General features: G+C 51.0%; 1 protein-coding gene across 3 annotated transcripts in view; it reads right to left on the reverse strand.

The window, feature by feature from the left end:
* Positions 1-24,746, reverse strand: part of ZNF618 (zinc finger protein 618) — a 150,005-nt gene that overhangs the window by 21,903 nt on the left and 103,356 nt on the right. For all 3 annotated transcript variants that reach the window (XM_081103620.1, XM_081103619.1, XM_081103621.1), the window contains exons 3-10: positions 24,229-24,488; positions 15,971-16,048; positions 15,300-15,338; positions 11,969-12,058; positions 10,783-10,818; positions 10,612-10,689; positions 2,735-2,794; positions 2,113-2,202 (exon numbers count right to left, since the gene is read on the reverse strand). In XM_081103620.1, the coding sequence (XP_080959746.1) occupies positions 2,113-2,202; positions 2,735-2,794; positions 10,612-10,689; positions 10,783-10,818; positions 11,969-12,058; positions 15,300-15,338; positions 15,971-16,048; positions 24,229-24,488 (731 nt within the window). The remainder of the gene's footprint in view (positions 1-2,112; positions 2,203-2,734; positions 2,795-10,611; positions 10,690-10,782; positions 10,819-11,968; positions 12,059-15,299; positions 15,339-15,970; positions 16,049-24,228; positions 24,489-24,746) is intronic.

The following is a 24,746-nucleotide window of genomic DNA, read 5'->3' on the forward strand; positions in this document are numbered from 1 at the left end:
TACTCGTATATGATCCAGCCATTCCACTCCCAGGTATTTACCCGAGAAATGAAAGCACTTGTCCATACAAAGATGTGTGCAGAAATGTTCACAGCAGCTTTATTTGCATCAGCTCTAAACTGGAACGACCCATGTGTCCATCCACAAGTGAATAAAAAAAATTGTGGTATCTATCCAGTAGGTCCTCAAATAATGTAACTTTGTTCAATGCCATTTCATTATAACATTGATGATATGCTATAGGAACTTAACTCTTGTGTCAATTAGTCCATGGTAAAACTGGTTTTGTTATACATCATTTCACTTAAAATTACAGAACCTATTGACGACTTAAAGTGAGAACTTACTGTATCTAGACAATAGAATACTACTACCCATCAATGAAAAGGAATGAAGTATGGATACATGCAAACACGAAGAATCTTAAAACAATTAAGGTGAGTAAAAGAAGCCAGACACCCCCATACACACAATAAAAGAGTATGATTCTATATAGGCAATATTCTAGAAAATGCAAAGCAATCTATATTGATAGGAAGCAGATCAGTGCTTGCCTGTGAATGGGGAAGTTGTGACCAAGGAATTCTAGAAGGGCACAAGGAAACTTTTGGGAGGGACAGATATGTTCATAATGGCTTTCCAAGGTTCAAAGCTAAACTCCACCTCTTGTTAACTCCATGACTGTATTCAACTTATTCCAGAAATTTGGGAGAACAGAAGCAGCACTGAAGGTGCTCTCCAAAGGCTGACACCATGGTGGTTGCAGGCTGGCCTTGCAACTAACATCTAAGTGCATTCTGGGTGGCATCCTCTCCAAGAACCAGGCAGCAGGACAGATGTCCACACACAGCTGCCAGTCCGGCCCACGGAAAGAGGGGTCCTCAGAGGGTCCAGGCCATGGAGTTCAAGCCCAGCCACAGCGCTGATGACTCAGCACCAGCACCACTAGTCAAATGATGGGTCATGCCCACCAAGCGGACACCGTATCCTCTCCCTCCACCCAGGCCAGAACATGTGGTGGGAAATGGGTGGCCCATACATCCCTAGCCTCACTGGCAGGGTGGGTTCCTCTAGTTGGGCCACCTGGTCTACCTGCCCAAGGGTTTGGAGATGCCTAGAATTCAGACCCCTGGGCTGGAAAGACCTCGAGAGCTCCCACAAAGGGAAACCTGAGCCCAGAGAAGGGAAGTGACAGGCACAGGTCAGAGGCTGAGTAGGACAAGAATCCTAGCCCAGTTATGGATCTCAGGATGGGAGCTCTCGCCCATGGGAGACCCTCCACCTCTGATGCTCTGCCCATTTAGAGATTATGGAGTGGGATCCACTCAGCTCTGTCCTAAGAAACAAAAGCAGGGGTTACTCCTACATCCGCTCCTAAACATCCCGCCCTGCGAAGTTGGTTAAGCCTCGCCTCCATCGGATTTTGGTTGAGGACTGAAGGCCTCCAGCTCATATGCTAGGGATAGAAGGGTGATGGAGCCCGCTCCAACATCCAGAAGTGGCACTGGGGAATCGGCAGCATCAGGAGAATGGAAGGCTGCTATGTCCCTGTAGGAAGGGCCCTGAGAACCATTTCCCTTCTGGAAGGAAAGATTGGAGGCCAGATATCAGACAGGGCCTGCCCCAGGTCACATGCAAGCCTATGAATCCACGGGAATTAACACCCAGGGCTCTGAGTCCTGGCTTAGCACTCCGGCTTTGCACCCTTCCCACCACCAAGGACAAAGGGGAGCTATCCGTCTAGTTGGCCATCCCTTGCCTGGGGTAGGCTCTGCATGGGTTCAGACTGGGGCTGCACCACATGGTGCTGGCTTTGGGGCTGGGGATCCAGGAACATGATTTGGAGGTGCTTAGAGGAGGTGGGGACAGGGACACTGAAGGACTTGGATGAATGGTGCCCACCCTCTGAATCCACTGTTGGAAGACTCGGGCTTTCCTGGCTTAAAAGTGGGGCCTTCCCAGCTATTTGAGTAAGGTGGCCCCAGATCACACCTGGACACCTAGAGACTGCCCCAGATCAAGTTCACCTTTAGTTTCACCCTCCCCTAGTAACACCCCAGAGCCTGGGACTACAGCTTGGCCCACCGGCCCCCAACAACAAAAGGTACTCACTGATGGGGGCGTGTAAGGCCACGTGCTCCTGGTAGGGTGTGTAGTACTTGTACTGCTTTCCGCAGAATTCACAGGTGTAGTTGCCGGTTTCTGTCCAAAAAGGAGATAAAAGTGTGGGAACAGGTGCCTGGCTCCCATCCAGCAGCAGCAGCGCGCTCCCTCCCCCCAAGCTCCTCCTCATTCGGGGACAACAAACTAGAATTGGGAGCCCACTTGAGTCGACTACTATCTAAATTCAAATCCCAGCTCTGCCATTTGGAGCTGTGTGACCTTGGGCAAATCTCTTAACCTCTCTGTGCCTCAGTTTTCCTATCTGTAAAACGGGGGTAATAATAGGACCACCTTATAGGATTGCTGTGAGGATTAAATTTCTATGTCAAGTGCTTAGAACAGTACCTGGCACACGCTATTCTCCCTCATCGCTCCACCCTCAGGCCCCGGTGCTCTGGAAATGTGTGGTGACCCCAACTGACCTCCAGTGCCCATCTCTCTACCAGGCCCTCTGCAATGGCCACGCTGGGGTCCCCTCATCTCCAGGACCTTTCCCTGCCCCAAGCACCCCATGCCCCCCAGCAGAAGAGGTCACTTCTTCCTCTCAGGTCCCACCAGACTTTATTTTTACCTCTCTTTTGGGTCTGCCTAACTTCTTTCTTCTTAAAAATTTCTGATGTAATATTGTTCACTGGGGGAAAATTATAAAATATTGATAAATACAAAATTTTTTAAAAAAAAATAAGAGAAATTTCAATCATCTGTAATCCCCAAAACAAAGAGTAGCAGCTACCCCTCGGGTAGAACCAGCACCTTTCAACTTGCCCCAGCCCCCGCCCCTCGCTCCCCTTACACTGACATCATCTTGTCTGGCTGCTGCAGGCCTTGAATGGGCGGCCCCGATCTATATGCTCTTTGTAACCTGGTGCATTCGATTGACAATACTTTGTGGACATCTTGCTCAATCAATAAACTTCGATCTCTACTGCACTTATTGGCTGCATGGTTCCAGTGGACTTTAGAATTTGCTGCGCTGGCCGCCTACACCAGGGGACATTTAGAATGTCTCCCCAAGTTTCCCTTAATATATATATAAAAATAATGCTATGATCCACATACTTGTAGAAATTTTTGCACATGTGCTCATTATTTTTTGCACATCATGGCAAAATAAAGATTATTGAGCATAATCTTTGCACATTACTTCCACGGGATAAATGAAGGGTATGCATTTTTAAGGCTTTTGATAACCAAAGCACCAACTACCTATCAAAAGATTGGGCCAATTTGTATCTCAATTAGAAAGATGGGAAAATGACTGTTTCCATACATGGTAGCAAACATTAGATATTATTGTCTTCTTAAATTGTGACTGATATGGGAAACTATAATGCAGTGCTGATTTTATTTTCCTCCTCTTTGAGTTGCAAAGAAATTTACTATTTTTCATGCTTAATTGCAGTTTTTCTTTCATGACTTTTCTGTGTTTACCGCCAATGTTTCTATAGGTATACTTACCTTTTTCAAATCGCTAAGACTCTGTAGATTAGAATACCAATGTTTTGTTCTTGATATTAGTTACAAGTATTTTTGCTCAAATTGGCTTCTTATTCTGTTTGTGGGATTTCTGTCTCAATATAGAAACTTTAAAATTTGTTTGTTATAAAATTAAAACTTTATAATTTTTGTAACTGATTCATGAAAAGATCTATTTGCAGGATTCAAAGTTGTTAGGTCACCTGTATCCCTATGTAATCTTATTTGTCTACCTGCTCTGCCAAAGACTCCCTGTAATAAATCCTCCCACTTCGTGGTGTTTCTACATTTATTTTGTGTATTTAGATATAATGTTGTTTGATGCACAAAGGCTCAGGGATCCAAACCTTCACTGCGAACTGTGCCCTTTGTTAAGATTTCCCTGTCTTGTAGCGCAGTCCTTCTCAAAGTGAGGTCCCTGGGCCAGCGGCAGCAGCACCTGGGAACCTGCTGCAAATTCTCAGGACTTAACCAAGACTGACTGAAAGAAAAATTCTAGGGATGGGATCCAGCAACCCGTCTTTTAATAGACCCCTTAGAAAGTTCTGATGCTTGGTAACATTTAAGAACCACAGTTTTATTAGTTTGCCTGGCATTAATGTTACTAATTCTTGGCAATTACTTGGTCGGATTCTCCTTTCTACCTGTTTGCATGTGCCCAGAGACATTTCCCTGTGCTTTCATTCATTAAAGATACTGTGCTAAATGCCGGCACAAAAATGTTGAGCAAAAAGTCATGGTTCCTGCCTTCAAGGAGCTTACAGTCTGGAAAAGGAGACAGAAAGTCAAATGATCACGCAAATTTAAAACTGCATCCATGGCGGTGGGTGCTCTTGAAGGAGACATTCACAGTGCTATGAAAATTCTAATCGGGAAATCACTTTAGCTAAGGAAGCAGCAAAGAGTTTCCTGAGAAAGAGAAAAGATAATGAATTAACTAGGCATGTCTCTAATAAGGCATTAATAATTGGATTATTTTAAATTAACCTGAGCACCTTTGTCTTTTAATAAAGGAGATCATGCCATTTGCTTTGATGGCTCTATCTGACTTGGTTTCACTTGTTTTATGATTATCTTTTTTCCTTTGCTCCACCCTTCTGGGTTGTTTAATTTCATCAAACAAAATTTCAGTTGTTTGATGCATGGACTCTTTTCTTTGCCTTTCCATTATCCTCCAATATTCAATTACTTTCCAACATTCTCCATTGTTTTAGACAGTGTATAATATATATTTCTCTAAATGTTATAATCAAGGAGGAAATGGTATTTTCATATCTATTACCATTGAAAAGGGAGTTTAAGTCAGTGCTCCTCAAACTTGAACATGTCTAAGAATCCTAGAGAGTCTGTTACAACACAGATCGCTAGGTCCCACCCAGAGGTTCTGATTCCGTAGGCCTGGTGTGGGACCTACGGATTTCTGTTTGTAGTAAGCTTCCAGGAGATGCTGCTGCTCAGGGGACCACACTATGAGTAGGACTGGTTTAACCCACCTTTACTGTATCCCTCACCATGCCTGCCTTCTTGTGTTTTTAAATTCATTTTTAGTATTTTAGAATAATCGTTGTCTTTTGCCTTAATTTTTACAATCAGAATTGCAACATTATATGTACAGTGGGGCCTTGACTTATGAGTTTAATTTGTTCCGTGACGGAGCTCATAAGGAGCTCATAATTCAAATTACTCGTATGTCAAATCACTGTGACGTTCGCTGCACCAACTAGCGGTGGGGTATATGAAGCTGGCTCGTAACCTGAATTTTTTTGAGCTTGCAACTCAAAGCAAAAAATTGGCTGAGAGACACCTCGTATCTCATAAAAACTCGTTAGTCAGGACATTCGTAAGTCAAGGCCCCACTGTATTTTAAGTTTATTTCAGAGAGGAAGGGAGAGGGAGAGAGAGAGAGAAACATCAATGATGAGAGAGAATCATTGATTGGTTGCCTCCTGAACACCCCACACTGGGGATCGAGCTTGCAACCCTTGGGCATGTGCCTTGAAAAGGAATTGAACCATAACCTCCTGGTTCATAGGTTGACACTCAACCACTGAGCCACACAGCCAGGCGCAACATATTAAACGTATTTCTAGTTTATCTGGCTTTAGTATTCAATACTGTGAATTATTTCCTCATACTGGAGCCCTTACGTGTGCTCTACTCAGAGTATAAGTTCAAGTAGTTTCTTGAAGATGGGTACGTAGAAGATATAGTATGTTTTTGAGAGCTGGCCTTTTCCTTTACACATACATCACAATTTGTCTAGATATAAAATTCTTAGAATACAACTTTTTCCCTTCAAAGCGATTTCATTATCTTTGGCATTTAGTATTGCAGAAAAGACTGAGGCATGTCCATTTTGGATTCATTTGTATATAACTTGCTTTTTTATTTTTTAGATGGCCCTATAATTTTTCTTTTTTATATGTATAGTTTTGACAATTCACAAAGATCTATTTAGTTAGGGATCTCTTTATACTGACTCTGACATAAGACGAGCCCTTAAACCTTCATACACAGGCCTTCACACAGGCCTTCCTTCAGCTGAGCAAATTTTTCTTCTATTATATCTTCACAGCTTCTGTCCCACTGGTACAATATCATCAATGATCTGGAACTGGTTCCCTGTTGGGGTCCAACCCCAGCAGGTCCAGGGGTCCCCAAAGGTGTGGACGGAGTCGGCGAAGAAGGAATGACACAGAGGCAGTGTTCAGTTGATCAGCATGGTTGGGTTCTCTAGCCAAGTTCTGGTCTGGATCTCCAGCGAAGTTCTGGTTAGGATCTCCAGCCAGGTTCTGTGTCCATGTTCTCTTGCTAGGTTCTCCAGCCAGGTTCTCCAGGATCTCCAGCCAGGTTCTGTGTCCATGTTCCCTCGCTAGGTTCTCCAGCCAGGTTCTCCAGGATCTCCAGCCAGGTTCTGTAGCCATGTTCCCTCGCTAGGTTCTCCAGCCAGGTTCTGTCCAGGTTCTCCAGCCAGGTTCAGTCACCAGGTTCTAGTCAGGTTCTCTTGCCATGTTCTATCCAGGTTCTGTAGCCAGGTTCTGTCTCTAGGTTTTTCAGCCAGGTTCTCTCGCTAGGTTCTGTCTCTAGGTTCTGTTGCCAGTTTCTGTCCAGGATCTTTTGCCATGTTCTCTCCAGCGAAGTTCTTCTGTCTCTAGGTTCTGTGTAGGTTCTGTCTTCTAAGTTCTGTCTTCTAAGTTCTGTCTCTTTCTGTCTTGTTACATCTGTATTTATACCAGTTGATTCAATCCTATCAATCTCTATTACAAAGGTTAGGGCGTTTCTTATCTCCATTCCAGGGAGTAAAGATTATGTAGCTTAAGCATGATTGTTCATAGTTAAAGTGATTAATTACCCGCCTGGCACTTAGTTGAGGGGTTTTATTCCCTCCCTAACTTCAGGGGAAAATCCCTACCTGGGGAAACAACCTTTCTCAGAGAGGAGACCTTGGTTAAAACACATAGTGCCAAGAAGGTAAGCAAACATATTAAGAACAGTATGCCATATTCCTTTGAAACAGCAAGGATGGACCGGCTCCCGGCAGTTCCCCATTCTCCATATTTATCATGTTTTCCTCTAATTATCTCATCTGTTCAAATCTGTCCTTCACATCATTAATTCTATTTCCATAGACTGACTCTGCTCTTTACTACCTGCAATGAAAGTCTTAGTTCTGTTATATTTTCAGCTTCTCTGCAATCCTCCCTCATCTCACACTTCGCTCTTTGCCCTTTCACCGTACCCTGTTGCTTTTTCACCATATAGCTCTGGGCTCCTTTCTCACAGGGCTCATGCTAGGAACTGTACTGTGTCTTCCACAAATTCAGATGTTCACACGCTACCTCCCAATGCGATGGTATTTGGCCAAAAGTAATCTCACAGAACCCAGCCACACTGGCACTCTGGTCTCAGTCTACCAGCCTCTAGAACTGAGGAAATAAATTTCTGTTGTTTAAGCTACACATTAAGGCAGCCCACGACAGGTCATATTTTCGTATAATCAACTGTGGCTGCCAGAGAGAATTTTCATCTAGATTTCGCAGTAGATCATTTTCAGATGTATGCTCTTCCCCTGAGTCTCCTAAATTCTCTTTTTCTTGTGATGTGGAATTTCATAGTTCCCCATGGTTTTATTTATTTATTCATCTATCTATCTATCTATCTATTTATTTTCCAAGTTAAGTCTTTCTTATCCACATATAAAAATCGAATAGCCTATGAACAAATCCAGACTGACTCTGTTTCCGCTGGCACAAATGAACTGCTCTGAATCTTCTCATTACCACGGTAGACCATTACCACGGTAAAAGTTCTCAGGTCTGGAGCTGGAGAGCAAGCTGACGCACAGGACCCCTTAGACCAGCTCCCTCTTCCAGCAGGACGTCTCTGCTCTGCCGTGGCCTTGGCTTCCTCCTCAAGTGCCTAACTCTCTAATGGTTCAGCTGATGTGGATGTGGAAGGCATACTTCCCAGCATGCACTGCTACCCGGTTTCTTCCTCTCCCCCACCTACAATCGCTACTCGTGGCAACTAGCCCCTTCACAGTGTGCCACGCTGCTACTGGCTCCTCTTATTCTACGCCTCGTCGGTTTCAGGGTTCTGTGGCATTGGCAATGGCCTGCTTGCAAGACGTGTCAGGAGCCCAAGCAGCAGCAGTCTTAACTCGCAAGGCAGCTCCTGAGTGGTAACAAGGGAAAGCATCACACTCTTCTAGCAACCTCACTCCCATAGTGCCAAGCTGGGAGCAGCAGGGAGCGGGGAGGGGGAGTAGAGGGGGGAGGGGGAGTAGAGGGGGGAGGGGGAGTAGAGGGGGTAGGGGAGGGGACGGACACGACCAACTCAGTTCAATTTTCTCACTGCAATTCCCTACTCCCTCTGCATCATCTGTGACAATTCCTCCCAGGACCTAGCGCGGGTTGCTGTAAGGCTTAGTCGCCAATACATAGAACAAGTTTCGTCTTGTTCTGCACCTTCCGGGTAATAGGGGCCACTTACTTAATGCTTCCATGTAAGTGTCAAGGACTAATCCCTTTATAAATATAATCTGAGCTAATCTCCATGACAATCCTGAGAGGGGAGTTTTATTGTCATCACTGCATTTCAGAATTAAGGAAATGGTGGATTAGAGAGATTACAGTATTTGCAGGATGTCGCAGGGTGATTAGGCGTAGAGCTGGGATTCAGACTTGGGATGGCTCTTAAGCTCTCACTCTCAACTACCCCTTGGCAGCACTGCTCACGTGTGACGCCCTGAGTATGAGCCAGGTGCTGGCTAGACACTTGACCCATTCATCCTGCAGAACAGATCGCGTTCTTGTCCCAATTTACAGAGGAGTCAGAGGAGACTCCGAGGGGGTAAGCAGCTAGTAAACTGGTGATGCCAGCATTCGAACCGGGGCCTGTTGGATTCCAAAGCCAACTTTCATAATTATAATGCTAGACAGACATGGAAGGGTAGTGCTATGCTGCGACTCCCTGTCCCGTATCCGTCCTGGAACATGTCTGATTCACATCTGGATCTCCCACAATCTACCTCCTGGCAGTGTTTGTGTTGAGGTTTCCATCATTTTCTTTATCTTCAAGGTTATTTCAATGTCATTGTTTATTGTTTACTATGCATATGACAAGCATGGTGCTAACCACTTTACAGATAGGATCACATCTGCAGTTTCCTGAGAGTTTAAGAGAAAAAATCAAGCAGGGAATTATCCCCTAAGAGGAAGGAGGAAGAAAAGGCATCCAGGGACCCAGCAATGCCTCCCCAGGGCCTGGGACCATGCGGCTTCACTGTGGTAGTTCCCTCGATTCCCTCCCTCAGATTTCCACATCCTTTCATTCTATGTCTGAGTGCATATTTTTGCAAGCTGCCTTCATCCTTAGTGTGGTGAGCCAGAGCCCATGAAGGTCATCTCTTGCCGGCAGTAAGACAGGCACAGGAAGTACATGTAAATTTTTGAAGGGCTGGACCAGTCTCACGTGTGAGAGGCTACCACAAACACCAGTCCATTCTCCAAGCCAGAATGGTCTTCCTAAAATGCAAACTGAATTAAGTCCCTTCCCCATTTAGTAAACTTTCCCGGCTCAGCTCACTCCCCTCAGGATTAGGTCTTTAGGTCTAAATAACTTCATCCGGTATTCGAGCCTCTCCAAGACCTGAATTCAGAATCGACTGGCCTTTCAATTCCCAGAAAAGTGCTGCTCTCCTGCCTTCGAGGGGATGCAAGGGCTCATTCCCCACCCTGGTCCCCACTCAGAAGCCTCGTGGATTCCCAAGGCTGGTCAGGCACCCCTGGCACCCCCAGCCGCCTGTGCTTCTAGGTATGCTGTAACTATTCCTCACTGACCTGCGGGCTCCCTCCGTATTCCCCAAAGGGAGGGCCACATCTGTCTTGCTCACTGCTGCGTCCCCACAACACTCAGTACAGGTGTGCCGAAAACGGCAAGTCGCATGCGTGGCTCCTGCCCTCGGGGGTTTCTAGGACAAGGACAGATGTCTGCGTATGGCTCCCCTGGACAGCTCCACTGGCTGATGAACCCCTTCAGGTGACAATAACAAGTTATTTTCCGAGCACCTATAATGTACCAGGCACTGTGCTAATTAACAGGTGATTGGTAGCCACGATCTCATTTAATCCCCCAACAAACCTGTGGGGAAATGTCACCCTCATGCCACAGGTGAGGAGCCGAGGCTCAGGACGGCTAACAGACTGCCAGGGCACCAACCAGGTGCTGCCTTCACTGCTCTGACCTTGACCCTGTGCTGTCCTGCTTCTCCAAAGCTGAATCTCAACACTGACTGGCCCATCTGACAGGTGGACAAAGTGAGGTGCAAGAAGGCAAGTGGCTCGCTAGCCAGGCGATACTGCCGGATGAGCAATGCCACCCTCTCCCAGCAGCGGAACCCACCTTGCCACCCTCAGCCAGCCCCCGCCTGTCTCCCCACCCAGCCCCGGCCCCAAGGAGAGGCCCGCATACTTGGCCCGATTTTCTGGAATGGTTCCGGGGGTTCCTCCTTCACCTCTTCAGCGGCCACGACGCCTTGGTCGAAGGGGTCTGTGGGAGAACACGTGGCCCTTAGTGCCCTGGTCACCAGGCCTCGGGAGCCTAGCTGGGGACCAGGGAGGTGGCCAGCCACCAAGTACTTACCTGCCCGATTCTCGGGGGCCCCTTCCACACTAAACACTGCGCCGGGGCAGGAGGCAGAAGCCGCAGGAGGAAAAAAGCAAACAGGAGCCCTGTTAGTCCCCACCCACAGCTGCCTCTGCCCGCCGCTCCCAGCCCCGTCCACGTTCACTTGCCCTTTCGGCCTAGGGGCGCGGCCCTGACCAGTGTGCAGGCCCAGAAAACCAGCGGCCACAGGAGGGTGCGCCCCAACCAGGACACAGCCTGCGTCTCCACGCCTCTCCCTCCCACGGCAGGGCCCAGCCCGGGGGGCAGACATTCTGTCTGCCCTGTTTCTGGATTATCAGCACCCAGTTGAGGGCCAGGGCGGGAGAAAAAGAGAGAGAGAGACCGGGAGGAGAGGAATGAGGAGGAGGCGAGAAGAAGGATGAGCCAGTAGGTGGGAAGCTGGGTTGTCACAGCTGGAGATGGGCTGGGGGGGTGGGGGGGGGGTGCGGCTCCAGAGGGAGCCCCCAAGATCCTCCCAGACCCAAGACCCTATTTCTAGGATTCTTCCGTTTTCAAAAACAAATTACCTAAATTTATTGTTCTAATTCCTAACTCTGTAATCTAAGACACTAAAATACCATCGTTCATTTTTAAAAATTGGTTTAATTTCACCAGAGCATGTGAATACTCAATATGAAATCGGATAATAAATTGATATAAAATTGTGGCTATTCGACTGCTTTTGATTTACAAAGCCAGCAAGTTCACTCGGGTTCCCCTACTCCAGTGATGGTGAACCTATGACACGCGTGTCAGAGGTGACACGCAAACTCATTTATTTGGTTGATTTTTCTTTGCTAAATGGCATTTAAATATATAAAATAAGTATCAAAAATATAAATCTTTGTTTTACTATGGTTGCAAATATCAAAAAAATTTCTATATGTGACACGGCAACCAGAGTTAAGTTAGGGTTTTTCAAAATGCTGGCACGCCGAGCTCAAAAGGTTCGCCATCACTGCGCCTACTCAGAAGTATGTATGGAATGTGACGGGGACCTTTTCTCTCCAGGATCTTCAGGGGTTGGGCGCGTCCCTCATAGTCTGGCTGCTGCATGACCTTCGTCTGGGCAGGCGGAGGGCAGGGAGGGGCCAGGTAAGCGGCCCTGGGTGCGGGGTCTCTCTATGGGACTCACTCCCCGGGAGTGAGGGGCCTGGCTCACCATCCACCGCGTGCAGGTCTCGGTGCTCCTGGAAGCAGCTGTAGTACTTGTACTTCTTGCCGCAGATGTCGCACGTGTACCTGAAATTGTCTGTGGGGGACGGAAAGACAACACGTGGTCACCAGGGCTTCAGTCACGTGGGGTGGAGTTTTGGGGGCCAGCTCATCTGCCTCAGGAACCAAAGAAAGGACTAGCTCAGACGGACCCCAACGGGTGACTCCACAGAGAACCAGTTCTGGGGTGTGAGGGTCCTCTACACAGGCAGACCGGGAAGCCCTGAGGTGACTTTCAAACCAACCCCCAATCTCACCTCCTGTGAGCTGAGCTCCTAAGGGCCGGGCCATAACTGGTCCCACCCTCCTCCGTATCCACTAGTCCTTGCACCTGAGGGTTACTACGTCCTCACAGGGAAACAGGCTCAGAGGGACCTGCCCCAAGCCCCACAGCCTCAGAGATGGCTCCCAATGACCCCGGCCTCCTGGTGCTCATGTCCTGTGTGTTTCCTTCCCCCAGAGTCTGGGCAGGGCCCAGCAACTTGCTTCTAATGAAGAGAATGCAGTGAAGTGACGGAACCACTCTGAGATCAGTCAGAGGACATGACCCGTCCGGTTCACACCATCTCGCTCTTGTTAGCAGATGTGCTGTGAGCTGCCCCTTAGAGACCAGGGAGCAGCCTCGGGTGAGCAGCCGGTGGGGTGCTGAGGCCCTCAGGCCAAGAGCTTGGGAAGGACCAGTCCTGCTAGCAGCCACATAGTGAGTGTGCAAGAGAACTGGACGTGGAGTTAACCTTTTATTTTCTTAGTTGAGAGACGGGTAAGTGGGTAGATGCCTCTACATGTGAATGTACAATTTTTCTCACCAATAAAGGAAAGATGCCTGGACTAAAGGCGTGAAACCTGGTCTCTGTGCCCACCTCCACCCCCAACAAGCGGTATGACCTCTCTCTGGGACTCGGGAGCCTCATCTGCAGGACGGGAAGGCTGGGCTTGCTATTCCCAATGGGACCCTCTGGCTGCAGGACTCCGTGGCCGGGGTCCCATGACGAAGCCGGCGTGTGAGGAAGCCGGACTTTCTGAGCAGACACTGCCAGCCCGGGTCAGAGTAGGAAGGGAAAAGTGATGGAAGGACTAAAAACAGCTCAGGCTACAGAGTCCTCAACAACCTGCGGGCCCGCGGCAAAGGCGGAAGCCAGACAGCACACAACGTATCATTGAGAGGCTGCCGGGGAGGCCAGGAATAGCCGAGGGAGGAAAGATAAACCGGAAAGTTCTTTAAATGGGTGGCTGACCACAGGCAGGCCGTGGGAGCCAGAGGAGAAGGAAGCTATAGGGAGAAGGAGCCAGGGGCCAGGCTGGGAGAGGCGGGGCTGGGGAGGAGGGCCAGGCCTTCGCCTCCTCCCGGCCCTGGGCCCTCTGGCAGGTGCTGGCCAACGTGAGCCTCCGATTCTCCTCCAATGAAAGAAGAGTAGCCTCAGGCCTGCCTGCCTATCACACGGGGTAAGAATCAAAGAGAGTGGATGGGGAAGTGCCTCAGGGGGCGTGTTCTTAGGACCAGTGCTTTAGCCCCAGGCCCGTGTTTTGGATTTTTCCTGGGGGGGTGTGTTTATATTTTAAGAAGCTTTTGATGGAGGTCTAACAAGCACATAGACAGAACAGGAGTTCCTATCTGAGCTGCACGCAGAGATGAGCAGTTGTGGCAGAGGCGTCCGGTGGCCTGCAAAGTCTAAAACGTTTACTACATGGTCCCCTACAAAAAGTGGGGTACAAATGCTAAGTGCGCAGCTTGTTCAGTTTCCATAAACCCAAAATACCTGTGTGACCAGCGCCCAGCTCAAATATCACCCCCAGAAGCCCGTCCTAACGGTGACCAGGATGCTGACTCTTCCAGCATGAACTCCCGTCCCCAGTTTTTGCACGTCCTGTACGCAGACCTAAGGAGGGACTCTTGTCCCGGCTTCCTTTGCGAATATTGTCTGTGGGTAATGCACGCTGCTGTGTGTAAGTCTCTATCTCCGGCTCTCCATGCTGTGCTGCAGTCCTTCGCGTGAACACGCCGTGACTCATTTACCCCTTCAACCTCCTGGGCGCTCACTCGGGAGGTCCCCAGTTTGGAGCGGTTACACACAGTGCTGCTAAGAGCATCCCAGTTCCCATCGCAGGGTGGACAGGCGCACACACTGCTGCTGGGGATACACCTGGGGTGAAGCCGCTGGGCTCCGAGGCTCGGGGCTGTTGGGGAGGGACAGTTGCAGCCCAGCCCACAGCCTTCTGGCTGCTGTTACCAGGCCCGGGGATTTAGATGTGGAGGGAGGGCAAGCAGGGCCTGTGGGCAGCAAAGCAGAACACTGTCCCCAGAGGTCAAGGCCCTGCACAGCCCGGGCCTGGGACACCACACCCCAGTGATTGGTGCCCACAGGCGCTCATGAGATAACTCTCTGGAGCAGGAGCCCCCACACATCGGCTATGGAGCCCCAGACCCACAATGGGAGTCAAAGAACAGAGGCACCTGCCCCCGCTGGGCCCTCCTGGAAGGGCCTGGGCGTGAAAGGGCGAGGGCTATGCCCTCCATCTTGCCCCGAATCCTCCATTTTTGGGCAGAGCCATGTGCTCAGCAAAGAGTTTCTTCCCGGAAGAAGCCCAAGCCTTTACTAGCCACACCTAGGATTTCTTTAAACTAACCAATGATAATCAAGGGACGTGCGCGCCATAGACATGACCACATCCTGTGTAACAAGACACCGACTTGCACCTGGCCAATCGGCAGGGCCCACAGTCCTCTCTCCTCCCCTTACTCCAACCCCCCTATAAAACCCCTCCCACACAGAGCTCGCTCTCTCTCTGCCACTTGCTGATGCATCAGTAAGGAGGGTAGGGGAGCCAAGCCCGGGTTTGAATAAAAGACTCTTTGCTTTTGCATCAGACACGGCTGGCTCCCTGGTGTGGTCTCTTGGGGATCCTGAAATCTGGGCATAACAGGCGTACCTGCCAGGGAAGGGCCTGGGAAGTCTACAGCAAGAAACCCGTTCTTCTATGCAAGGCTCAAGGTTCCCCGGGCTGTTGGGCCAGAGAACTCTTTCCTGACAGGATGCTGAGTATGTCTCGGAACACACTTTGGGAAAGGCTGTTCAGAGTTACCATCTTACAAGTTCATAAGGACCCACTGGTCCCAAAGCCTGGACCATAAGAAATGTGTCTCCCAGAAGCCACGTGGGACCTCCTGGTGATAGGGGCTTGGGGGGATAAGAGCATCTCCTTCCACCCCTGGCTCTCTTGGGCCCCCCCCCCCACTACTCCCCGCCCCCAGAAGCCCACAAGGAAGGAAAAATACTCACTGCCTTGGGAGGCTCCCTCCCCTGAGGTGGCTTCAGTGTCTGTAAGAAAAAAGGGAGAGGGAGGGGGAGGGGGAGAAGGGAAGGGGGAGGGAGGGGGGAGGAAGAGAGGGAGGGGGAGAGAGAATGAATGAGGAGGTGGGTACACTGGGCCAATGGCAGGGCTGGTGAACACATTACAACATGCCCAGGGGCCCTCTCCAATGCAGAAGGCAAGGAACAGAGCCTCTCCGTTAGTCCCCACCCCTCGTCAGTCAGTCCCCCTGCCCCAGCCTTCTCTCCCTGTCTGCCAGGCCCAGGGAGTGTCAGGCATCAGCCCCCGGTCCCCTCAGCTTCAGTGTCCTCATCTTCAGAACGGAGAGGGCGACCCTGCCCCACTCCAGGGCCATACTGGGGAGCACGCGAGATGACACTGAGCAGCACTGAGGCATTCTGGGAGAAATCAGGCCTGTGAGGAGCAGGCAGGAGTCTGGTGGCATGTCCTGCTGCCCCCCCCCCCCAACCCCAAGTAAAGGAAGCTCCCCCTCTCCTCCTGGGGTCTCCCTCCTACTGCAGAGAGAGAGAGAGAAGCCTGGGGCTCACAGGGCCTCTGGAGTCACCCAGGAGGGGTCCAGGTGGAAAACCAGGAAGAGAACAGGAAGCCCCCCAACTCTGCCGAGGGGCACACCACTCACCTCGGTGTGCGCGTACGTGGGTCTGGAAACAGTTGTAATACTTGTACTTCTTGCCACAGATTCCACACTCATAGGACCCTGGAAACAGGCAAGAAAGGGACCGCTCAGCCAGCACCCAATACCGGCAGCCATGAGGCCCCAGTGCCTGCGGGGATGCCTCCAGGGACTGCTAGCTCTGCTCAAGGGGCAGGGCTGATCTGTTGGCCATTGGCAGTCTTGTCCCCAGTAAACAAAGAGGCAGCAGGGCCCAGCAGAGACATCCCCGAGGCCATGGGAGGGAGAAGTGGTGATCGCCAGGGCAGAGGTCTCCTGAGGACGAGAAGGTGTGGAGCAACCCTCAGCTCCACCATTTGTACCCAGCCAGCCCCAGAGAAGCTCAGACACATCTCAGGACACACAAAATGCAGCAGGCAGAACTCCAGAGAGGGGAAGGAGAAAAGGAAAACACGAGTCGGGGCAGAGAGGACGGCCCCTCACAACGGGCAGGCCTGTATTTAGCTCAGAGCATCACGCGGCCGCTCCTTACAGATCAAATGCTGAGGAGGAACCAGCCGCTTGGTTCTAGGATGCAACAGGAGCTGGGCCCAGGGCGGGCTGGGGAAAGGGGGCCTGGAGAGGTAAGTCGTGGACGCGTGGGTTTCCAGAGGGTCCCTGGGGTTTGGCCTCAGACCAAATGTCCTCTGAACCACCATCTTCCAAGTCGAGTGCAAGTCCCCTGGGAATATGGGAGCACAGGCCGTTGAAAACACTTCCAAATGTTCTTTTCCTAGAAGCAATATGACAGAGCAGTGGCAGCAGGCTGGGAGCCCCTCCGCTGCTCTCCTTCCTCCTCTCCTCTCACCCTCACCTTCTCCCACTTTACGGGCAAGACAATTCTTTTTTTAAAATATACTTTTATTAATTTCAGAGAGGAAGGGAGAGCGAGACAGAAACATCCATGATGAGAGAGAATCAATCATTGATTGGCTGACTCATGCACACCCCTCACTTGGGATGGAGCCTGCAACCCGGGCAGGTACCCTGACCGGGAATTGAACCGTGACCTCCTGGTTCATAGATCAATGCTCAAGCACTGAGCCACACCAGCTGGGTGACATGACAGCTCTGTCATCCACCCAATTCCACCCTGTGTGTCCTCCATGGGCGGTTATCATCCCAGGGCTCCAGGCAAAGGTGAGATCAGAAACATCAGGCATCGGACTTGGGAAGTGGTCTAGTGACTGGGAACAATTCCTCTTGTGATTCCGGCTCTTTCTAAGTCTCAGCTCTCAACAAAACTGAAGATCTAATGGAGTTGTCAGCGGAGAGACCATTAAAAATAATGTCTGATGAGATGCCCACATGTCATTTTGGACAGACAACTTGGAGTTAAAGAACTAAGTGACGCTGCTAATACAAACCGCCACCCCTCCCTGCCTCCTGATTTATGTGATCGAGCTTTTAAGCACTCGCACTTACGAAAACCGAAACACGGGAATTAAGTTAATGCTGAATCCTGTCTCATTCAACAAAAAAGACATATTAATTCACAGAAACATGAACCAATTGAAACAGAAAGCCCATCCGTTTTATGAAAAGGTGTATTTTCGATAACATTTTCCTTGTACATTTACGATCGCTCTAAATTTGTTTTTGGCAAATTGTATGCTGATAACAACTCTATCTGGGGAAGAAAATGTTTTAAAATATAGAGCTTTATGATCCCAACATATTTTTTAGAAATTTCAATTTACATACATCTTGTTGTGGGAGATGAGTGTGAAACAGTGATCAATAAAAGACTCTCAAGCATAAAAAATATATTACATTAGGATAAAGTCCTGTGAGGGAAGTGGACTGGAAATATGAGTTCAAGGAGAAAAAGGAAAGATGTAAAATTTCTGACTGTTAAAGATGGGCCTGTTCCTAGGTTTCATAAATGGATGATGGCAGATACGAGTAGCAGTGGGGTTTGGGTTATCTTGGCTACATTTAAAAGAGTGGTTCACAGTTTTGTTTCAAATGCCACATTTTTACACAATATGCCAGAAATTATACCCTTTGTGATTACGTAAATGTTGGATTAAAATGTTAGATGTCAACACAAAAAATGTGAAAGAGAATATCGTTTCTCAAAATTCTTGTAGGAGATACTGAACAAAAAAAGTGTGAAGCCATAGGTCCTTTAGAGTCTTATCATTCCAGAGGTAACCCCAGATGTGTCTGAGGCTTCGGCTAATCCCACTGGTATATGTTTTGCATTCCGCCCCCCCCCTTTAATAAGAGATTATTTTAATTTATTTGAGCTACCTGATGACATGCCGAGAAGCAAGATCTCAAGTGCTCCCCTGCCCCCCTTAAAAAACACTTTCATGCCTATTACTTCACTCTGCTCCCAGTGAACCTACCGGCAGATTCTATTATACTCACTGATCAACCAAGACAGTATGGCTCAGAAAAGTTGAGGGGGTCTGTCCAAGGCCCCATAGCAGGGCACATGCTGAGGCTCTTGGCTTAGAGCCTTAGGGCCTTTGCCAATGGGGACCCTCCAACTGGGATCCCCTTCCCACCTTGGACATCCCAATGAACAGTCTTCAGCAGAGACAAGATGCACCTGGGACGGTGCCAAACCCCTCCTTTCTGGGTGGCTCAGCAAAGAGCTGAGTGTTGGTTCTGGCAAGCTCCGGCGCCAAGCCCTGCCAACAGCCTGTTGAAACAGGAAACTAACTATCAGCTGGCACTTGGAAGCAGGACCTGGCACCTTGGCTGCTGGGTTTGTCACAGACCAAACTCATGTGGCCTTGTCTGAATGGCTGTCTGCTCTTCTGCTGCTCCTTCCAAAGCTGAGGCCCCTTCCTCTTCTTCCTCCTCCTCCTCCTCCTGCTCCTCCTCCTCCTCCTGCCCCTTTTCCCCAGGCAGCCCTGTGTATGTGTGGAAACACCTCCACTCCTTGGTGCTCACAGCTCGCTGCCTAGAAACATCCTTGCAGGAGCCATTTTCCCAGGTGATCCCTGACTCCCCCTCCTGCACCCCTACAGTGACCCTCTCTGCTGACCCACCTCCAGGGAACTCCCTCCCTCACAGGCCTATATCCGGTTATGGTTCCCATAATCACAAAGTCCTTCCTTTTACTGAGTTGAAATCACCTCCTGGTAACTACCTCAGACTGGCTGGGGCTGCTTGGGATGTGTCTGCTCCATCCCCTTCCCCCAAAATACTTATAGATTCTATCATCCCCCCGGCCCACAGCCCCCGCCCCATACAAACAGCCCTTAGCTCTGCCATGAGGCTCCGCCCTACACTGAGTTAGTTAACTCTGGAATAATCTGTTGGCCCACACCCCTCCGCTGAGGAAGAGCCCAGCTGGTCACTTGCTCCCTCCGTGGGCTCCTCAACCACGAGGGAAGCCCTGGACCACCCACCAGGTCTCCAGGCACCGGGGGCTCTCCCTGCGCTCCTTCACGAGGAACCTCTCTGGATGAAGGACCCATCGTCTCACAGCACAGAGACGAGCACCCACTGCTTGGTGGGACATTCTGACCACCCGATGGGACTGGGCATGCTTCTCTCTCTGAACCAGAAAATGTTCCGTGGGCCGGAGGTCCTGATCGCTGCCAACCCAGCTTGCTTCGTCCTCACCATCTAAGTCAAGGACGGCAAGCGGTTTTCTACTTCAGGTTTTTCCATTCTGGCAGACCGGCCGTGACTTCTTGGTATCCTGTGTTAACGAGGATTCTGAGGTGCTTCGTTGGGACAGTATGCAGTGACCAACTGGCGATGCCATGGATGCGAACTGGGGCGTAGCCGTGGTCACCCCTTGTTTATTAGCACTCCTCACAGAGGAGCTCCCAAAACCTCTGTGTGGTCCTGCCATGCCTCGGGCTGCTGTGCAGACTTCTGCCTGTGGCTTGTGGGGAGGGAACAGGCAGTTGTCAGCTCACTTCCGGTTTTATCCAACAAAGTTGTCACAGTCAGTATTGTCCCTGCTCTTCTTCCTAACTAAGGAAGCTCAAGGTCTTGCCCCTAAGCCCCATACCAACGGCAGCGACGTGCTTTCTAAGAGTGAGGGACACCCTTCTCTGCACAAGGGTGGCAGCAGGGAGGTGGCAGCCACCGCTGCAGGCTTGGCAGCCAGCCAGCCTCCCAGGCACTGACGCCCCTTCTGACTCTCCCAGCCTGAGAAGCTGCCAAATGCCACCCACATGTCCATGACCTGGGCTCATCCATGGGAAATGCCTCGGATAGTATGTGTCATTGGGAGCACTGTTTATCTGATGGTCATCGAAGGGCCAGTGAGGACACGGGGAGGGGGGATGACAAGGGGGATGGAGCTCTGAGAGAAGGCGCATGGGAGGGTCCCTCGTGGCACGGCACGGGCGATCAAACAGGACCGCTATTCTAGTCATCAACAGAGCCCGGCTCTGAGCCCTGAGCATGGCACTCAGGAGGCCCTTGCTGCCCAGAGCCCCGCTCTCCCCGGGCCAACTTGACTGGGGAACATGTTAACCCTTCGACGCCTGGCCTCGTGGCACAGGCTCATCTGAAGGGATGGCTCTACCCAGCACTCACCCCAGGCGAGACCCCGGGGAGTCCTTCCCTTCCAGAAGTGAGTGGGCGGGGGTGCTGTGAGGCGGAGCAGGGCCTCCACAAAGTGGAAGAAAACGTCACCGACCTGCTGTGTGACTCAGGGCGGCTCTCTTTCTTCCCGTGGGCCTTTGTTCGCCCTTCTATGCAATGAAGGGGACACGGGTATCAAATCCATAGCATGTGTGGCCCCACCGCCCACGTCCGCAGCCGTGGCAGACACCAATAATCAATCATGCCACCCTTTAGAAGCTTCAACACAGACTCCCCTGAGCCCGCTGCAATTACTTGGACTTGGCCCACAGATAAAATCTACTTGCCATCCTGTGATTAGATGAGTTCAAAAGGCTCAATCCTAACACTGATGTGTGTGTGTGTGTGTGTGTGTGTGTGTGTGTGTGTGTGTGTGTTGCTGCTGTTAAATGCTTTTCTTTCCTGGTGCTGAGGCCAAGCCACATTCCTCTGAGCCTGACCCTTGGCAGAAACTACACCCTCAAGGAAGGTAGGGCTGGATGGGTGCGAGAGGGGCGGCCACGACCAGCAGGGGGCGCCCTGGGCCTGTTTGGTATGGGCTCCATTAAAAAGGTGGTTCCATTTCTAACTTGCCGTTGGCTTTCACACCTTTTCACAAGGGTGTGCCAAAAGCAGGTTAACTCAGAGATGCTCCAAGTTCCTGAATTCTAGGGAGGCGGTACTGGAAGGAGCGCCAGGGACTCCATCCCATTTCTCGTCTCTCCGTCATACTGGCTTATCTCTTACACTTGGGGGACAAAAGCAGAAATACTACTACTCTTTCCCCTTGAAGAGGTACTTTTTACTATGCATACCAGTACTAACAATAGCTAACCATTTACTAAGTACAACATTGAGCGCTTGACATAGATCATTTTTACTAAATCCTCAAATAGCCCAATGAATCTGCAATAGTGAAACCTGAGGCACAGAGAGGTCAAGTAACTTGCCCAAGGTACAACAGCTATTAAGCCACAGAGCCTGGATTCACTCCCAATCGGAGGAGACGAGTTCGTTCTCGCGGCACAACAGTGATTCCCACACCCCTCCAGCAGCCAGGACAGGGAGCATGCCTCATTTAGCAGAGGAGGACCATGAGGCACAGCGAGGCCAAGGGAAACCAGCATGGTGACTGGCATGCGGCCAAGGCCCTGAGGCCTCTCACTGTGCAGGCAGCTGGCCCAGGAAGGGCTCCCCACATTTCCCTAGCATGGCTGCTCCAGGCTTTCCCTGCTGAATCCAGACTGCCAGTTCCATCCCAAGATTCAAATTCAACTAACTTTCTGGGCAGCTCCTGGTGGAGGGCATAAAGAGCTACTGGGTCCAATGAGTCTTAACACACTCCCCCCCCCCCCCGCCCCCTCGCAAGTGAACAAGGACATGTCCTCTCCTTGGTTAACTAGGTTAACTAACACATCTAGTGGCTAACAGTCCTCAGCCTTGGGGAATGAACACTGACAGACGGAGGCCAGGCACAGGCCCTGAAAAGAGTCTTCTCTCATATGGCACTGGGCTAAGTCCCTCACGCTCTTCACCGATATCTCGGGTTCATCCTCCTTCCATCACTTGCTAGAGTGGCATTTCCCAGCCTCCCCAAGGTTGGGCAGGCCACGTCACTAGTTCTGGTCCATGACTGCATGGAGTTAGCACTTCTCACTTCGGGTCGCAGCAGGTTAACTGCCAGTGTGAGTCCCCCTAGAGTTCTCTCTCCCTCTGACACAGGGTGGCAGCATTCCCTACAACGGCGGCTTTTAGCCTGGGTCCAGAGCAGGGTGGAGCCCCCTAGCTCACCCACAATGGACACGTAGTGTGACTGAGAAATACACCTTTGTGGTTTTTAGCTACCAAGATTGCTTTTTTACTTTTGGGATCTTCATTTCTGTGGCATAACCTCGCCCCATCCTGACAGTTTCAGCACCAATGTCAGCCCTGCTTCCTAGACGCTAGGACTTTGCTAGGAGAACATAGGGACGTGGACCTGACAGGTCCTGGAGCTCCACTTCCAAGAGTTCCTCACCTTGTGGCAGATGAGCATGGACCGGGCACCTCTAATGAGAAGTGCCCCAGTGAGAGACAGGGTAGAAACACACCACTTCTGACCAGAAGAAATCAAGGAAGCCTTCTGGGAAGAGGTGGCAATATAGTTGGCCTTGAAGGAGGGGTTGGATTGGGGCATGAGGAAATGGGCAAAGGCATTCCGAGGAGAGGGAACAGCAAGGGGAAAGGGCAGGAAATGCTGCAGAACAGACTGCACTGGAGTGAAAGGTCCGGAAAGATGAGAAATAAGAAATGAGGCTCAAAGGCTCAGGTCATGGAGATTCCTGGTGCTATCCCCTAGACACAGTGGGGAATCCCAAGTGAGAATCAGGGCGTGACATGCTCAGTGTCCTGCTTTGGCCAAGGCCCCTGGGAGCCAGAAAGGACAGCAGGTGAATGCAGGGAGACACAAAGGCATGGTTGTTAGCGGGATGCCACAATGACCCAGGTGGGGCTGATGGTGGCTGCAACCAACAAAGGAACAGGTAGAATAGGGAGTTCCAGGCTCGTTCCCAAGGTTGGAAAGATAAGGCAACAGGACTTGAGCCAAACTTGGGGAAACAGACACAGGGGAAGTTCCCCACCTTGGACGTGAGCCTAGAAGTCAGGAATGAGTTAGAGCTGGACCAGGAAGGACCGGCAGAGGCGAGGGAGATGGCAGAACTTAAGAACTTTCTAAGAACACACTGAACGCGGAAAGCGAGCAGGAAGGCACTCCGAAACAGACCAGGCGAGGCCTCGATGCCAGCCCGGGGCATGTGGACTTTATCTTCCAGACTTAGGTTTGCAAACTTCTGGCCCATGGAATGACTCTGACCCACACATGTTTTGTTTGGAATATTTAGTTGCCAACATTTAAAGCCAAAGGAATTCACATGAAAATTCTCACTTCTGGCACGCGGTACGCCCAGAGAGCTGGCCACACTGAGCCTGTCTCCCCACCAATTACAGTCGGCAGCAGCTGAGGAGCGAGCCCCCTCTGCACGCGGGGTGTGGGCGCTCCAGCTGGACTCGGTCCCCACCACCTGCCTGCCTGGCTCATCCCTCCTTGTGCTAAATAAACATATCTGCAGGGCCTCGGAGAACCTGGCAGGAATGCAGGCAGCCCGAGGGGTATCCCCTGGCTCATGCTGGGAAGTGAAGGGAGCGACGATTTCTAAGAAGCTTGTTTTCACAGAGCTCCTCTGAGCCTGGCCCAGATCAGAAGAGGCAGGGGTAGAAGGTACCAGTCCGTCCCCCATCCGGTCCTGACTGAGCATCTGCTCTGAGCAGGACCTGCACTGGGAGCTGCCCCGGGAGTCTCCAGCCCAGCACAGGAGGTGGAAATACCGACAGGCATTTGGGACACCAGCCAAATAGCGGGCTGCGCTAGACGCCCCCCTGGGGCATGGGAGCCCCACGCACGAGGGACTCACTGGTCTGCAGAATGTTCCAGGCATTTGACTTAAAGTCTCAAAGGATGCGTGGTGTTCTGTCACGTCAGGTGGAGAGAGGAGAGCTCTGGACTAGAGCTGTGCTGGCAGAGAGAAGTCTAAGGAGACCAGCTCTTTCCCCGCGGGCTGAGGGCAGCCACCACAGGCTCTGGGCCAGGAGGGGCAGAGATCTGGGGCCTTCACTGCCCCAACCCCCTCAGGGCAAGCACTCACCGAGGGTCTGCTGGTTGCGGACGCCGCCGATCACCACGCAGATCTCGGCGGGCACGTCGCCGGTCCCATCCTTGCTGACCGCCTTGCTCTCCTCCTTGGCCTCGCCCTGCCAGATCACCTCCTGGATGTAGTCGTCGGGCAACTCTGTCTTCACCTTCACCTCCGTCATCGTTCCCTGCTCGGCGCTCAGCGAGGCCTCGGCCGGCACGGGCTCCGGCCCCTCCACCTTGGCGCTCTTCTGGCTGCGCTTCAAGCGCTCCCTGGGGAAGAAGAGAGTCTGTTCAGAGTGGACCCCATGCCCACTTGGGGGCCCACCAGCCCAGGGGGTGGCACGATCTTTAGGTACAGACCCACCTGTCACATGGACCTCTCTTTGAAGCACCTGGCCGTGGCTGCCCCTGAGGGTCCTCCGGGGAACCCTGGGGCTCCCAGGAACACAGTTTGAAAATACTGGGCTAGCCTGGCTCCACCACCACCTACTTTACAGATGGGGAAGCTGGGGTCTAAAGAGGTCTACC

The sequence above is a fragment of the Myotis nattereri genome (genome assembly GCF_964212035.1).
Source record: "Myotis nattereri genome assembly, chromosome: 12".
Taxonomy (NCBI): Eukaryota; Metazoa; Chordata; class Mammalia; order Chiroptera; family Vespertilionidae; genus Myotis; species Myotis nattereri.